At 48.7% G+C, this 17265-nt stretch overlaps 1 protein-coding gene across 3 annotated transcripts in view; it reads right to left on the reverse strand.

The window, feature by feature from the left end:
• Nucleotides 1–270: 270 nt before the first annotated feature.
• Nucleotides 271–17265, reverse strand: part of MAP7D3 (MAP7 domain containing 3) — a 34110-nt gene continuing 17115 nt past the window's right edge. For 2 of the 3 annotated variants that reach the window (XM_063313305.1, XM_063313304.1), the window contains 13 exons: nt 17059–17148; nt 15673–15795; nt 14484–14596; nt 13370–13500; nt 12471–12706; nt 6414–6549; nt 5868–6048; nt 5424–5528; nt 4973–5026; nt 3956–4037; nt 3581–3767; nt 2251–2546; nt 271–2153 (listed from right to left, as the gene is read on the reverse strand). In XM_063313305.1, the coding sequence (XP_063169375.1) occupies nt 2146–2153; nt 2251–2546; nt 3581–3767; nt 3956–4037; nt 4973–5026; nt 5424–5528; nt 5868–6048; nt 6414–6549; nt 12471–12706; nt 13370–13500; nt 14484–14596; nt 15673–15795; nt 17059–17148 (1742 nt within the window). In that variant the 3' untranslated portion in view covers nt 271–2145. The remainder of the gene's footprint in view (nt 2154–2250; nt 2547–3580; nt 3768–3955; nt 4038–4972; nt 5027–5423; nt 5529–5867; nt 6049–6413; nt 6550–12470; nt 12707–13369; nt 13501–14483; nt 14597–15672; nt 15796–17058; nt 17149–17265) is intronic. The other variant, XM_063313306.1, reaches the window with a different exon arrangement.

Consider the following 17265-nt stretch of genomic DNA (forward strand, 5'->3'; position numbering starts at 1 on the left):
AGTATCAAACCTTTCCACTTTTGAACATACAATAATAATCATATATATATGATTATATATTTTATCATATATAAAAACAAAGTTCCGTGGTTTTTTCCCCCTAATTGCCTGTCCATTAATCCCAAAAGGAGGGTCCTGATGGCTGCGAATTCTCAGCTGAACCCAACAAGTCTACCTGTTGCAAGCTTGGTGGATGGTTGATTTCTCTCAGAAAATAGCCATAATAGGGTTTTGTTTTTGTGAATCCCTTAATAACCGCTGACAACCAGAGACTTTTCAATTGCAAAGTTTATTAACAGTGCATATGTATTTACATACAACTAACAAAGCATTCAACGGACCTCAGTCTGCACAGAAAAATAGGAGCGTCATTGCATGCGTGTTAGGACGATTGTCTCTGCCAGAATCAAAGAGCTATTGTATAAAAATAGTATTTGTTAGTTAAACCTAAGGCACTGCTCTATAGGTAATCATTCTAAAACATTGGGGAGGGTGCCTGTGGGGACCAGAGGAGAGACTGGCTTCGTAATTTCATGGGGGGTGTCCAGAAATGGTTTCACTGGGAACATCTTGGCTGAAAAAAGTTTGAGGAGCAGGCTTGCGTCATAGGAAGAGGAAGAAGGGGGTGCTCACAGTTGCTTTGAAGAACAGCTCCTTGGAGAGGGGCATCTAGCTATTTGGAACTGGGGGGGAGCAGGATGCGAGCATGACTGTTCTCCTCTCTATGCCTTTGCAGAAGCTGCCAAACGCTTCATTCTTTCTTGCGGGACAAGATCAAGGGGCTGGGTTGAAAACGCAGCCAGTGGCTTCGATGGCTGGAGGGAAGTGGAGAGAGAAAGCTAGCAGGAGAACTTGGGGTGCAGTTAACAAGGTCCAAAAAGAAACAAGCACCTTCAAAGGGTCTAATACTGGTTTTATGTACACACAAATAATACTGACATGGATGGAAATTAACCTGTGACACATGTGATGTTTTTGCTGATTTAAACACCAACCACCCAACGGGACAGGGATCTGCTGAGAGCCCCTGCTGGGGCTGCTACTGATTTCACTGAGGGTTTGCACGAGTCTTGACCCCCCACCCCACCCCGTAAACGAGCAGCAACTACTCAGCTGGGCAAACCGGACAGTGATGCTGCAGTGTGTGATCGCTTAAAAAAGTCACAAAGCAGCTTGGCTGAAGGCCACCTGCTAGGATACACGTGGATTAATAAAAAAAAGATAAATAAGGTCAGATGCTCTGGCCCCCTCTAAAAAAGCACGCAGTCTGGGGGTTTATGCAGCTGGAGGCCTCCGCTCTGCTCGCTCTCCTTCCTCACACCCGCACACACACACACACGTGACTTATGGCTGGTCTTCACACCCACATCCTGCTCATGAGCCCAGACAGACTTCGTTGCTAGTGGCCTCCAGCGAGCCCCCCTGGAAGGCTGCTCTCAGCAGCTCGCTGCGGCCCTGAAAGAGCTGCGTAAGGCCACAGAACGGAGCGCCCTCCGACACGGGGGTTCCCTGTTTGGTTCTGAAAATTCCCCACCTGCCAGGAACACACGCTTGTTTTCAAGTGTTGGTAGAGACAATCAAGGGGTTGGCTTTCTTTAAGATGAGAAACGATCTGGCCCAAATTGTGACTCATCCCAGAGTGAGGTGCTGCGTTTTCAGATATTCAAGTCCAACTCGGTGTAACTGCCACCTCCCGTAACAAGCAGCGCATGGGGAGTGCTGCACGCGCATGACAATGTTGGCTCGGCTTTCGGCAGGCATCGGGTTAAGCCGTTTTGCTTTGCTTGCTGGGTCCTGGGAGAATGCTAGCTCGTTAAGTCTCTGGTGCAAGCCGCCGGGTCACTTGCAAACAGGGAGTATTAAGGGCCAACAGGCAATTTACCGAACATTTCATCCAAAGGAGAACAATTGGTACTTTTTTTAAAAAGGAAATCTTGTTAAAGAATGCTGATAAAGCAACAGCGAAAAATCTCCCCCCACCCCCAACATTTCAAGGTGCAAAGTTAGGTCAGTGGGGGTTGCACTGAGAGAAACGTGGAGGTGAACAACGGTTTACAAGCAGCTTTTTCAAATCTTGGCCTTCCTGTCTGGATGAGCCCTTCACACTCCTGCGTGGGTGTCAGGAGCCTTCCAGGGTCCCAGGGTTCACCGTTCTGTTCAAAAGTGAGAGGTAACTGTTAGTACCTTTGCCCCCCAGGCCAGAAGGCACGACCAGAAGAAGCTGTTACAACAGCAGCGAATGGGCACTACCTGATGCCGCCTCTACCGGTCTGGTCAAGGAATTGGTGGCACTTCCTTCCTCAAACGCCAGCCTGGGACTTGCAGGCGCTGGCACCCCGTCTCTAACGTTCTGGGTCAGCTGATCAGCAGCAATGCTCTCTGGACCGAGCCTAGTCGTCTGAGGGTGCACCCCTAGATCAATGATTTCTTCAAAATTCCATGCCGAAGGTTTTCCATTGAAGTTTGGGATAAATCCGATGGGGAGGTCGGCTTCGTTAACGTGCAAGATTTCAGAGTTCTCGGTTATCGTTCCTTTGGCTGGAATACTGGGAAGACAAGAGGGAAGAAAATCCAGAGATCACCCTTAGCTAGCTGAGGATTTGTGTTTCCCTCTCAAACAAACGTCTTAGGAGGCAAAATGACACCAACCGCAACTAACTTAATTGCTACTCCCATCAGCCAAGGCAAAAAATGATAATTTACTCACTCATTTGATAGGCTGTAGATTCTTTCCCAACAAAATTTTCAGTTATCGGCATGACCACGTCCATTGTATCATGATGTTCTAGTCATTTTATCCAGGTCCAAGTGAAGAGCTGTGACTGACAGCCAAGCAGCTGTGCTTTTTTTGACCAACCCCTAACATTAATCCACAAGTGAATCGCTGAGACTGGCTGACACTGAGCTGGTACAGGTGGTCCTCGATTTACAACCACAATGGGGACCGGAATTTCCATTGCAAGTCGTTGCGGTCGTAAGCCGAGTCACCATGTGACCAGACCCGATTTTACGACCATTTTTACACTGGTTGTTAAGTGAATCACTGTGGTTGTGCGAATCCAGCTTCCCCAATGGGCGTTTTTTTGCCAGAAAATGGCAAAAGACATCACAAAACATGATCACGTGACCGCAGGACACTGCAACCAGTCTTAAATGTGAGCCAGTTGCCAAGCGCCTGAAATGTGATCATGTGACCATGGGGGGGGGGGTTGCAACATTTTGCGACACTTGGCAATGCTTTACAGACCGTAAAGCACCCATTCCGAGGCCGTCGTAACTTTGGATCATCCTTAATTGAATGGTCGTAAGTCGAGGACTACCTGTACTGCTTCATGGAAGCAGAGCAAAGAGGTCCCTTGGCACAGAAGGGTGCCAGCTGAAATGACAGAATCCCCTGCCACAGAATGTTAGTAAGTGGCACCTCCAAATTCAGGGGTAGGGAGTCTCTTTGGGCGAGCCGTTGAGAAGGGCCTACTGGCTTGTGAGCTTCACAAGATACCTGGACAACCCACGGTGGGAAACAGGCTGGGTGGCAGAGCTTTAGCGCTCTTCCAATGTTTGCTGTGTCCCTCCAACCCACCTGGCTTCTACTGACTGACTGAAATGTACAGAATTCCCGTCCTCGTTCCTCTCATCCTCTCCCTCCTGTTTATTCCCGTTTATGAAGACGTCGTCTGTTTCCATCTTTGAGTCTTCTTGCAGCAAGGTAAAACTGTGCAACGCCTCTGAACCGTCTTCGAGTGAGGAGTCATCATATTTTGACTTTTCTGCAAGGAAGAGTTAGAGCTGACGATCTGTGACACCTAGTGGGGAATGCTTCTAACTATTTCCAGACTATTTCCCGAGCCCTGAAAGACTATCCCAGGTTCATTTTAAGAAGGTGGGGGAGAGACAGAGAGACCCGCAGGCACCGCCCAGCCAAGGACGCCTTGCGGGCCACGGACGGGCTCCCCACCAGGCTGATGATCTTGCTTTTCAAGACCCAGCTCTTCATCTTCGTCAACATCCTCATCTTCTTCATTGGATTTATCTTCATTCTGCATTAGAGAAATGGAAAATAATCACCTGCCAAGCATGAGGGGATATTAGATCCACCCCACAGAGTAAAACCTTGAACCTCCAGATCGCCACTCAGCAACAGCCAAAACTCCCCGTTGCACATGACCTCCAAGGAGTCCAGAAACCTGACCTAATTTACTTCTCCTGCATCAATGTTTATCATTCACACAATGCAAATGACATAAATTGATGCAAATGATGTAAGTCATTAATTGTGAAATTATGCAAATGAAATCAATCACATAAATTCAGATTTAATGGATATCCCTCCTCCTCCTCAATGGTCTGTTAAATCGAGATTTACCATCCTGACAAGTGCAGGGACAGTTTGCAAAGCAGTTAAAGAAAATAATAATCAGAAATGCAATTTTCAGCCCAAGATGGTATGAGGCCAATTGTAGATTACACTGCAAACATGTATTTCTTTCCCTGGTAACTATTGATTAGACTGCACAAATAGAAAAGACTGAAACTTATATTTAACTACAGGTTGTCCTCATTTAGTGACCACAATTGGGACTGGCAACTTGGTTGTTAAGCAAAGCTTTCCTCTGCTTTACAGACTGGCAAAGGTCAGAAATGCGAGGACTGGACACAAAGTTACTTTTTCATCACCATCTTAACTGCGAACTGTTGCTAAACAAGGCAGTTGCTAAACGAGGACCACCTGTAATTAAGTTCATTAATCAACTCAATAGAATTAATACTAATTACTCTGCACACATTTTACAAGCTGCCAGAAACCTTTGCCACTCTGGGACCTGCCTTTCAAAACTCAGCAGTATGCGCCAGTTTCCAAGCCAGATCAGTACCAAGTGTGGGTTTCAGACAAAAAGGACCTGGGGAGTTATTTGCAGACACGTCCCTGGCAAAGTTTGGTGGGTACAAGCAGCACAGACTGAAAGATGCTTACTTTGGCTTCATTTTGCTCTGCCTTCCGTGTCCTCTTCATTATTTCTTCAATTCTCTGCAGGACAGAAACCCCGTTTAAGTGATACGATGCAGCCCTCGCTCACAGGAACCAAAGGGCTCGAGGGGGATGGATTTTGAGGTAGATGAACCAACCAGTTAACGTCCCTGGTCCACAGGGATAGCAAGGCAGAGCAGCAGCCTCTCTCTGCTCACCCGCCTCACAGGGCTCTTGGGAGAGGGGAAATGCCAACGGGCACACTGGCATCTTGAAGGGAATGCACCATAAACGCAGGGGAAAAACTGAAGTAAGATTCCCTGCTGAGCGCAAACAGGAAAAGGGTGTCCCTTGAGATGGGAACTTTCCACGATCCCCCCGGCCAGGCCACGGCCACATAACCGAGCTGCCCTTGCCCTGGCTTGAGCGTGTGGTGGAGGCGGATGGCGGCTCCCACCTTCTTCCTCTCCAGCCTCTCCTGCAGGTTCTGCCGCATAATTCGCTCTCGTTCCCGCCGCTGCCTTTCGGCCTCTTCAAAGGCTCTTGCTTCGGCTTCTTCCCGCTGAAAGGGAAAGGGGGAAAACGCCGCCGTGAGCTCACCTGGCCCCGCTCAGTCCTCTACGGAAGGGGCCGGCCGTCATGACGGAAGATGAGTTGCGGAAGGCACGACGGCGGCCAGTCGACGCATGGGCAGCGGGAGGCACCGTGAGCTCTCGGGGCCTCGATCCGAGCCGTGCCCGAGAGGGGAAGCCCAGATTTAACCCAGCCGCTACCACTTGAGGGTCCCCTGATGTTACAACTCCCAAATCATTGGCCAGGGAGGCTGGAAGTTGTTGCCCAGCACCAGAGGCCGAAAAGGCGGGGGCCGAAGTCCCAAGGGGTGCTCTGGGGAGGCCCTGACCTGCAGCTGGATCTCCGCCAACTTTTCCTGCTCTTCCTGCTCCCTCCGAATCCGGTCCTTCTCGGCCAGCCGCCGCTGCTCCTCTTCCCCTGCCCTCTTCGATTCTCCCAGCTCCCTGAGGGCCTCCTGCTCCTGTGCCCGCTTCTCCAGGGCTGCCTTGGCCGCCTCCTCCTTCCGGATCCTGAGAGCCCGAAGCGGAGGGATGATGGGTGAGAAGCTGGCTTGCTTGACTGCACAGGCCGGCCTCGCGCAACTTGGTCTGCAAGTGCCTGGCGTCTCCGTGGTGCCCCCAAGGCCTGTTCCCAGGCCCAGGGTCCGCGCGCCCGCAGAGCCCATCGTGCTTGGACTGTTAAGGCTGCTTTGAATCTGGGCTGCCACATTTTGTTCCGTGGGTTTAACCGTTCTAATTGTACATTTGGATGTCCTGTGCTGCTCAGAGCCTTCTGGATTTAGTCACCACCCATCTCACTCAAACAGCGACTCTGGGAGGCTTACAATAAAACAAGCACAAATGCTAATTTATAAATACGCATCTCCTTTGTTTACCTTTCTTCCTCTTCCCTTTGAAGTTTTTCCTGGTCTTCACGCTCTCTGTGTTCTCGTGCAAGACGGCGTTTCTCCGCCAAGATCTTCGCTGCTTCTTCGGCGCTTGTAGTCCCTGGAACAGCTTTGCAGCTTGCATCTGGAAAAAAAAGAAAGGTGCTTTGAAGGAAGTCGGGCAAAGGCAGCCAAAGCTTAATTCGCCTTCTGACTTTTGGTTTTGTTCCATCACTGGAAATGCTGCTCCGTTCAGAATTAAGTTTGATGTATGCAGCATGTGGAGGGCAACAGAAAACCTTCTTTGGCTCAAGCATCTCAGATCCCCCGAATTCTTCAGTGGCCCAGTCGGAGCTTTAGTGGACAGGCCACACAGTCCCCTCACTGGTCGGGGGATGCAAATGCAAACAGATAAACACATCTTTAGATGCTGAAAGGCAAGGTAAAGGTAAAGGCTTTTCAATAACACCAAGTTCCATGGCAGTAGCCTCACGGAGAGTTTGATGGTGTGAGAATAACCAGTTCAAGTCATCAAATATTAAGGTTTTCAATTCTAGGTTCCTAAGTGGATGGGTTTTTTTTCTTCTCTTCCACACTTTTAATTCCTTCTGCTCATCCCTGAAGGAACGGATTTCGAAATAAGAAAGTGTGAGGCCAGGTTTCCCGCTGCGGAGAGCTCCACCCCACAAAGAGAAGACCCTTTGGCTACTTGAGACGTTGCTAGAAGCAGCTCTAGCAACGGGGCGATTTATTGGGCGCAACATCTACTTTGCTGCCAGCCCAGAGGAAAGTTTTCAGTAATTCACCTCTGAAATGTACGCTAGGCACGTTTGCTTGGAAAGACACTCTCTCGATCTAAGTGGAGCTTGTAGGAAAAGCAAATCCAAGGCTCCAACTTTTTTTGGGGGGGGGGGGCCTGCACACATTAAGTCACATGGACTGAAGTGAAAAGCAAATACTCAACCCCAGACAATTTATTAGAGGACTGGCCTATGAGTCAGGCGTGGAAAATTAATTTTTTTCATACCGTTCTACAACCTGCATTACTTGGAGGATTACATTTGTACTCCGGCTGATAACTTGGAAACCCACTAAGCCACCCACTACGAATCTAGACAGACCAGCAAAAGGAGGCCAAGCAAAAACAAATATGCACAAAACCAGACATTGGGCTAGATCGCCGTTCCCAATCTGGTGCCCTCCAGTCGTGCTGGGTATCAACTCCCATGATTTCTGGAATAGGGGACAAAGCTCCCCACGTCTGGAGATACCAGGGAAGGAAGAAATTAGCCACATCATGAAAAGACAAGGCATTCTTCTGAAAAAAACAAAAACAAAACCCCACAGGTACCAAGAGGAGGAGTGTGAGGGAGTGCATTTGCTCTGAAGGTATTCACACACATCCTTACAGTGAGGCTAAATATTGCACCTGTAAACCAAGAAATGTGTTAAATTTACACCACACCTCGAACTCATTTGCTCACCAATGTATCAGCAATGGACAAAAACTGTTTGTTTATCGTGCTGATATTACACACAGGAACCCACAGGGATGCACTACTGTAAACTGCCCAGAGTCCCCCTCTCTTGGGGGAGATGGGCGGTAATAGAAGTTTGAAAAATAAAAAAATAAATGGTTATGGAACTTGCTTTAAGTCAGGTTGTGAACACAGTTTCTCCTCTTTTGAGTGTGTCTATGAAGGTTAATAAACAAACCATCTCCATGGGTAGAGCGACTGAAACAGGAGTGTGAATGCCTGAATGCTTCTACTTTTAAACCCATTATTTCTTTTTCAGAAAATAGAAGTATTTGAGATCCTGGCAAATCCTATTGGTTGACTTTAAGCACAAAGGATAGTCAACTACAACTGTCTGATGCATCATCTTCACTCTGCAGGAAGGATCAGGGGCCTGCCTACCGATGCTGAAAGCTAATTCTGTAAATGTTCTGCTCTACGGTGACCAGCGCACAGAGGCTTGGGATGGGTGAAATCTTCTCTCCCAACAGAAGCTCTTTTGTGCTCGATAGGTGGGGAGTCTAGAACCCCAAATTAGGCAAAGGATCTTAACATACTGTTTGAAGGAGAATGGAAATTTAAAAATTCCACCTTACAGTGAGTGAGCCTGACGTCTCTTTTGATCAACCAACAGCTTACTTAGGAGACCCTCAGAAAATACTTCCTTGTCTGGAGGTTTGGACAACCATCACGATACCCTAAACTCTGTTCTATTTTGGTACAAGGAGGCCCATATGATCATGAATCATAAACTAGTCCAGAGGAAACTAGAAGTCTGTGCTGTTAATAGGGCCTTCCTGACTTTAGAAGACAACATCTGTAGTTCAGGGTTTGAACTGTGGAGTCCTTGGTGCATTGAAGATGTTGCCTAGTTGGGCAATGAAACATCTGCAAACAACCAAGCTCAGAGAGCACCAAGGACTCCACCTTCCTGACTCTGTCAGCATTCTCTTTGTTGCTGATTTCCTCTTCTTCTTGAATTCTCTTTTTAATAGCTCTAGAAGTCAGAGCCAGCATGAGATCCCTTGTCATTCTCCTCCTCTTCCTCAAGAAGGAAGTCACAGCAAGACTAAAGGGTGGGGATGAGAAGCAAGTTCCTTTCCTGGCCCTCCTTTCTCATCTGAGGTGTCAACTCACTCTGGGGCCCAAGAAAGCAAAGGTTTACTGAGGCTTTACTGAAGCCCAAAATGCAAGGTCACAAAACTGGTGTGTGCTCCCAGATATGCCCATGAATGGGATTCAATAGGCCAGCATACCACCAGCAGCAGATTTTAGGAGCAGAAGCTCACACACTTGACTTCCTCAGAAGAGAAGCTGCCAGTCACTTTCTCTCCTATCCTAGGCAAAGTATTATAATGGAAAGACAATGATGGCCTCCTTCTATCACCAAGAAGAATATTAAGTCTTCTGTCACCCAGAGGACTAACTGCAACACTGGAACACCCATCTGTGGAGCACCAAGGTTCTGTTATCTTTCCATTTACGTATCCCCCTCCCCAAACCAGACTGTCTCTACAGCAGTAAATAAATACAATTCCTTGTCATCAGTTAAAGACCTTATAATTCATTCTTTACATATTTGAGGCAATAAATGCTGTTTTGTTTGAAGCTTTTTGTTCCTTGACTCTGAATATGAATAATGTGCACGCCCCCGCCCCCCCGACAAATTGAAAAGCCGCAGATTAATCCTCTAGTTGACAGTACAAATGCCCTCACGAGCACTGAAACAATTCTGAATTCTCCAGAGTTTGCTTGAGATAAATGAACGTCACCCCGAGGAAATTAATATTTATGGCCCCTCACTCGTTTATCCTATTTTTTTAAAAAAAAAGACTGCTTTTCTATATTGCAAGAGACCATTTATTGCAAAAAATGGAGAGACTCCAAATAAATAAATAAATAGATAGATAGATAGGGAGCTACCCCTTCTACCTCTGTCTTTTCCGCACCCGGAGATATCTGTTGGGGACTATTTTCTGCAGATGAAGACAACAGCATGTACTGATGGGATGCATCATATATTCCCTTGTATCCTGCACTCTATGGCAGAGCTAGGGACCAGCAGTGGCGGAGGACAGGGGAGGAGGTGAGGGAGAACCCCCCTCCGAGGATGCCGCCTTCAAAGCAGAGTTGCCCTGGGAACAGATCTAGCCTAAACTGGCAAGGCTGGTGTGTTGGACTGGGGTGGCTCGACCTTTACTCGGGATAGTCCGGCTCCTCCTGCTCCGGCTGAGAAAAATAGCCAGGCGTGGGCAAGGCCCCGAAGTGATGGGAGAGGTTGGCCAGGTGAGCGTTGAGCACCCTGAGCTCCTGGCTGATGTTGTCCACGCTGCACCGCATGATCTGGAAGGTCTGCAGCAGCTTATTCAGGACAAAGGGGTCGGTGGTCACCATCATGGGCCGCCGAGCTGGAGCCCTCCTGCTGAAGGGAGGAGGAGGAGGAGGAGGCGGCAGCGTGTCGGACGAGCTGGTCCTGCGAGACCACGGGAAGCGCATGCCTCGGAGTGGGCCGATGCCTACACCATCCCCATGCCTCGTGGCCTCCACCGCGAAGCCGGGGGGGAAGCCGCCAGCGGCTCCCCTGGCAGACAGGGGACGCCCGAGGTCCGGCATGCTAGCATAGCACGGTGGAAGGGTGCCGGGGGAGGCTTCATGGCTCACAAGGTCAGCCCAGGAAGGGCTGGGCATGCCGCTCAAGGAGTGAGAGGAGGCCCCCATGCGCGACATCGGATCGTATCCGAAAAGCACCCTTCTGGCGACAGAGGAGGCTGGCGGGAAATCCTGAGAGCAGAAGGATGAGGCGGCAGGAGACGAGGGGCTGAAGATGGAAGATGGCAATTCAGGAAGGAATGTGAAGGAGGCCGCTGACTCTGCAAAGGAAAACACGCGGGGCTGAAGCCACGGGCAGGACGGGCGGCCAGCGGGGCTGGCGGATATCTTAACACTTAGCATGCTCTACTGTGCCAGACCTGCAAGTGCTGGGGGGTGGGTGGGCGAGAAGGCCGAAACAGCAAGGGGTGAACCCTTGGCCCCTCGAAGCAGCAATGCGGGCGGCCGCCTCTCGCTGCATGCCCATCATCGACCCAGCCGAGCGACCGACTCACCTGGAGCGCTTTGTTTGAGGGTCCCGCCAGGGGTGCCTGGATGAGATTCTTTTTCTCTAAAGTTTCCCCAGAGAGACGAGGGCTAAGGGCAGCTCCTCCAAAGCGTCTCTTTTTTAGGACACGGCAGAAGATCGGAGGGGCGGAGGACGGGCTCGTTTGGGCCGGGCACCGAGGAGGGAGGGCGGTTGAGGCATTTGTTCAGTTTTACTTTATTTTTCCCCATGGTAAGAAAAAAAAAACACTGCTCATTCCCTAAGCAGTTTTACAACCAAAGAATTTTTCAGCATTCATTATATCTAAACAACCTATTCCCCCTTCCATATTAGTGAACCCCCCCTCCTTTTTTTTGAGAAAAGTTCTACATAAAACACCATGGAAAAGCAAAATACCAACATTTTTTGGCCAATTCATGGAACTGAATTTTACCGTGTAAGAGTTAAGAAATCTGTTTTAGAAGGGAGTAACTTGAAAACTTCAAATGACCTAATGTGGCAGAAAATTAACAACTGGAAACATTAGAATTATTTTCACAGAAGTAATTGCTTTAGAAACATCTCATCTGCATTTTTTTATTATTCCATTCTGCAACAATTATGATAATAATCTGTCCAAGGAAAGTTGGGATCTAAATTGTCTTATTGTCTGGCCAGCAGTTCATCCATGACAGCATCTTAGATCACGCGTAATGAAAATTCAGATTATTTTTGTGCATTGGTGTTTTCAACACACTGAACAGCTTTGCTGGACAAACAATACTTTGGCAAGCTAATGTTCTTACTGCCAAAGCCTGACTGACACTCTTTAATAAAATAAATTCAGTATTTCAGCTAACCATTTTCACACTATTCAGTTTAAATGTTCAATTGTAAATGTTGAAAGCATTAAGAGCCAAGTTTTTCCACCAATGCAAAGTTCAAGGAAAATGTGGTGCCAGCAATGGCTAAAAAGAAGTTAGAAAAAACTGTAAGATGGCTATTAGCACTGAGCATGCAAAGAATGACCTTGGGGGCGGGTGGGGAAAGAGCCCCTCCAGATTCTGCAGCCAAGAGCACACAGATCCAAGTCATGGTTTGGGGACTGCCCTGTAACATCTCCCTCCTTCCTGTAATCTCTCCATGTATGGAGATCAAGAGCCCATTTGGTGTGGTGGTGAAGGCACCAGGCTAGAAACCGGGAGACCGGGAGTTCTAGTCCTGCCTTACGCACAAAGCCAGCTGGGTGACCGTGGGCCAGTCACTTTCTCTCAGCCCTGGGAAGGAAGCAGTGGCAAGCCACTTCCAAAAAACCTTGCCAAGAACACTGCAGGGGCTTGTCCAGGCAGTCTCTGCAGACTGAACGGATTAAAAAAATAAAATAAAAAATGGAGCTCAACATGTGAAAGAGACTGGCTCTGAGACAGGTGCAACAACAGGCAACAGGGTCACCTTTAAAACAGGTTCTCTTACCTTCTTTGGTTCTAGAAGGACCTGCAGACACCTCTCTCTCCAAGGGGTGTCCAGCAGCTCCCTGCTCCTGGGCCACCCCATTGTTTGGTTTGCACTCCACGTCGGTTTTCTTTTTGGTAATAATGAGGACATTTGGGGTGAGTGGCGGGCGCTGTATCGGTGCTGGCTTAGAGACCGTAACAGTAGGAGGTGGCCGCTGCCGTAAGGCGCTTGGTGAAACTGGATGAGGTCTGCGTCTGCCAAGAAAGCGGGAGCTATCAGGAAGTGCCGCAAGGCCCAGGAATGCAGCCGCCCAGCGCTTGCTCGCCCCGAACAATCTGCCCTTATAGCTCATTCTAGCCAGAGTTAGACCAGGGTTTCTCAACCAGCGTTCCGTGGCACCCTCGGGTTCCACGCGAGGTCACTAGGGGTTCCCTGGGAGATCCCGATTTATTTTAAAAATTATTTCAAATTCGGGCAACTTCACATTAAAGAGATAAGTTCCATTCTTTATTTTCAGTCTAAGAACACTGTTAGTGCATCTAGACAGGCCTACCCACGAAAGGAATACAATAATTTTGTAACTTCTGCCCTATATTCGAGCCCGAATGCGCAGGGGTTCCCCGAGGACTGAAAAATATTTCAAGGGTTCCTCCAGGGTCAGAAGGTTGAGAAAGGCTGAGTTAGAATGACAATGGCACCATACCAACAGCCCACATCACCTTCTTTGTTCCACCCAGGGGTGTCTGTCTGTGGTTTCCTACCAAACTGGGAATTCCCAGCAAGAGGGCAGCCTGCTGGGGAAGATAGTTCTAAAGCCCTTCCTTCTTTAGGGAGAGAGCAGGAATCAAGAGGAAAACAGAGTCAGTTTTATTCCCAACGCAACCGGGGAAGAGCAGAGGCTTCCGCTGGACAGAGACCTTATTGCGGCTGGAGACGGAGGGTGCTTCCCCACGTTACCGGGTGAGACGGAACGTCTGGGACCAGACAGCGAGGGTGAAAGAGCCCGCCTCCCTGGCGAAGACGGGGGCTGCTTTCCTGGCTCAGGTTTCTTGGAAGAGAACAGAGAGAGAGCGCCATGTTACCAGTTTTTTTTAAGAGAAGCCGCGGAGCTTCAGCTGCAGGGGAGAAGGTGCCAAATAAATCAGCGAGGCTGTTTTAGCAACAGCAGGGCATGGCACTTATCAAGACTGGCAGGAAGTCTCCTTCTCATCTAACCTAGTGGAAAGCGGGTCACATGTCTTTTAATTCAGAGTTTATAGGGATGCAAAGGGTGGATACAAGTTCCAGACTATCTGAAAAATACAGGTAGTCCTCAACTTATGACTGTTCGTTTAGCGACCATTCAAAGTTACGACAGCGCTGGAAAAAGTGACCTATGGCTGGTCCTCACACTTACAACTGCTGCAGCATCCCCACAGTCACGTGATCAAAATTCAGGTGCTTGGCAAACAGCATGTATTTACAACGGTTGCAGCGTCCTGGGGTCATGTGATCGCCACTTGCGACCTTCCCAGCTAGCTTCCAACAAGCAAAGTCAATGGGGGAAGCCGGATTTGCTTAACAACGTGATCCACTTAACAACTGTGGCGACTTGCTTAACAACTGTGGCAAAACGATTGTAAAATCAGGTGCGACTCATGTAACAACTGCCTCGCTTAGCGATGGAAGTTCCAGTCCCAATTGTGGTTGTAAATTGAGGACTACCTGTACACTGAATTGGCAGAAAGGCGGGACAGAAATTGAATTGTCATCACTGACTCTTGGTTTCAGAGGAGCTCCCCAGCTAGAATATTGCCCCTTAAACTCTTGCAATATTCATAATTCAAAAGACCAATGAAATGCCTAAAATGTCAAAAACGGGAACCCAGGAGCATATACTTCGGTCATATCCTTTATTTCACCGCTCCGGCTGCCATGGCGCGAGAACAGAGGGAATAACTGAGGCCGTCCTATCAAAACTACCGGGGGGCTCACGGCTTTGGCATCACCTAAGCTGAAATCAGCAGCCAGACGTCCCAAAGGTCGACTAACCTGTGCAGATTCCGAGGAAACGTTTTCGGACGAGGCGGCTGCCCCCTTCAACCGGTCTGTGCTGCGACTGCGCAGTGGCACTTTGGGGACGTGGGCTGGGGAGCTGGTGGAAGCTGCACAAGGACAGAGGGAAGAGCCTGTCACGTCAGGAATTTGGCAGGACAACCAAGATCACCAGGAGCACCGCGAGAGGAGCGGGGGAAGGGAGTCAGGCAGGAAAAAGGCAAAAGCAGAAGGGAAGAAGAAGACTGGATTTGTTAGACTGGAGACCCCAAGATTTCAAGAAGTCACAGAGACGGAGACCACAGTAACTAGAAGGAGAAAGGGGTGGATGGGGAAAGCCAAAAACGAAATATTCCTACCAATCCACTTTACATCTAAGCTCAAAGACTTTATGTTTCATTTTTTTTTTAAACCCAGGATCCTTAGGCAACATTTATGCAGAACTTGACAACCATAACTCACCACAAATAAATAGTGATTTAGGCATCTTTCCTATCCTTTACAAATGAAGTTTAAGAAATAAATGGGCGTGAAGCTTAAGAAGCAAGAGATGCAGGTGCTGGAAGGTGAAGGAGAGAGACTGCCTCTAACTTTTCTTCTGGCAGGGCTGGGGACGGGAAACAGCTTATCAACATTTTCAGTTCGGCTTAAGGGGAAGATTTAAAATACTGGGAAGGCAGGAGAGACAAACAGGCATCAGCAGTAAAACAAGGGGAGCACCGTTAAAAGAAAGAGGGAGTTCTGTTAAGGGCAAGAAGTTCAGGGGAGGGTGGTCCCACCACAAGTTCCGCATGGCATCAGAATTCTCCACTGCCATGTAGGTGTTCCAAGTCTCTGCAAGCACACGCACAGAAGTATTTCAAGATCGGCTGGCACACAAATTCCAGGCAGAACACAAAGCTCTCTTCTTCAAGCGCCCGTCTCCCTCCATCTGCCTGCCATCTTAAAAGCTCCTGATGGGGGGGTTGGTGCTCAACGTTCCCCAGCCCAAAGAAGTGGCAATCTGGGGCATTTTATATCTGAGCGCTTATGGGCAGAACTGATCCCCCCCGCCGAGTTTCCAAACACCCAACAGTGCAAGATAGAAGAGACCCTGTGAAATAAAGGATCTGTCGGTACGGCGTGGCTCCTCTCCTAAATGACTGCCAGAAACGCTGCCATGCCGGATGGCTCCAGGCCCTGTTACCTGCGGGATCCTTGCCGTCTGCAGACAGGGTGGCTGCGCTCTTACTCCTGGCGAGAGAGGCCTGGGTGGGGGTGAGCAGGCGACTGATGGAGTTATTTTCCAAAGGGATGACCAAACGGCGGGCTGAAGGATGCGAAGCAACGAAAGAGGAGTCAAGAAAAGGTCCCAGAGGAATGTGAGGTGGTGGACACTTTCAGATGGAAGGGAGAAACCTTAGGATGTGTCTTGTCACGAACATTTCTTGTTATAGGACCAAATTCCAGGGCTATGCCAGCCTCCTGAAGCCTAGATGTGGTTGCAAAAAATCAGGAGTCTGCTGGTGCCTTTAATGACCAACCGATTTTATTCAAAGGCATAAGCTGAACACTTACGCTTTTGAATAAAATTGGCTGGCCGTTAAAGGCGCTACCAGACTCCTCAGGATTTCTTGTGGCCAGAGACTAACGCAGCTCTCTTCCCCCAAGGTCTAATCAGGCTGCAAAATTCTGGGTGCTGTTTTAATTGCCTGAAAATAATTCTGTAGCTGGTAAAAGAGGACAAACTGAGTGCAAATCACTAAAACCAAGAACCACTCCTCTGAACTGAGCTTGACTTCTAGCGACTTCATGGACGAGGCCCACTGCTTTTGAAAGCAGCTTCCCGCTGCTTTTTTTTCCGCGATTATTTTTGGGCTTCCTAGTTTCACTGACAACTCTGGAATTCCCAAGCGGGTCTTTCATCCAAGTACTAACCAGGCTTAACCCTGCTTTGCTTCTTAGCTCAACCAGGTCAGCACAGGGCCCGGGATCATTACGCCAAAGGGAAAAAAAATAAAGCAACTCCACCGAACCTTTTGTTAGGGCAGCAAATGACCTGCAGAAGCCAGCCTGGAGCCCAGCGGGGCAGGGGTGCAAATGTCCCCCAAGAGCAACAGGTTGGATGATAAAGGCAGAGGAGCCTTGCAGCTTCAAAGAAGGGACAGTCCAGTCCTCTTTGCTGGGGGGGAAATGGTCACACCAAACTGAACCGCCACTCAGTTAATGCCTAGACGCCGAAAAGAACAGCTCTGCTTGCCAAGAATGCGCAGGGGCCACGAAGTCTTATTAAAAAGGGGAAAAGTGAGAAAGAAAAGGCAACGCCAGGCATTTCCCAATAGGCAGGAGAGGTCAAGGTGTGGAGCGAGACGTGGCTGTCTGCATGGGCCTGCCCTCAACATCTGTGGTGGGGGGGCACTGCAGCCAGCAAGGCAGAGAGCAGGAACCAACATGCCTGATCTGGGCTTGCTATACAATCTGAGCCTCCACACGTTTAGGAAACTGCCTCTTTGTGCTTATTTACTTTGGAAAAAAAAATTGTTTTTTCTTTAATAACCACTGGAAGGAGCATGCCATGTAAACTTTTAATCACCTGTTTTTTCTTCTTTCTGCACATTTGCTAATTCGGGAAGTTTATTGCTCATTCTGCTCAGCGATGAACTCCTCTTCTTTTCTGGTTCTCCTAGAGCCCAAACACACGGATCATTTTCAAAATGTGCTTATGCTGACTCAAGCACTAGATATACGATTTCAGGAGATAATCAGAAGCATCGTTCTTTGGTAAGACTGGATGAGAGCA

This window comes from Candoia aspera, chromosome 12, assembly GCF_035149785.1.
Source record: "Candoia aspera isolate rCanAsp1 chromosome 12, rCanAsp1.hap2, whole genome shotgun sequence".
Taxonomy (NCBI): Eukaryota; Metazoa; Chordata; class Lepidosauria; order Squamata; family Boidae; genus Candoia; species Candoia aspera.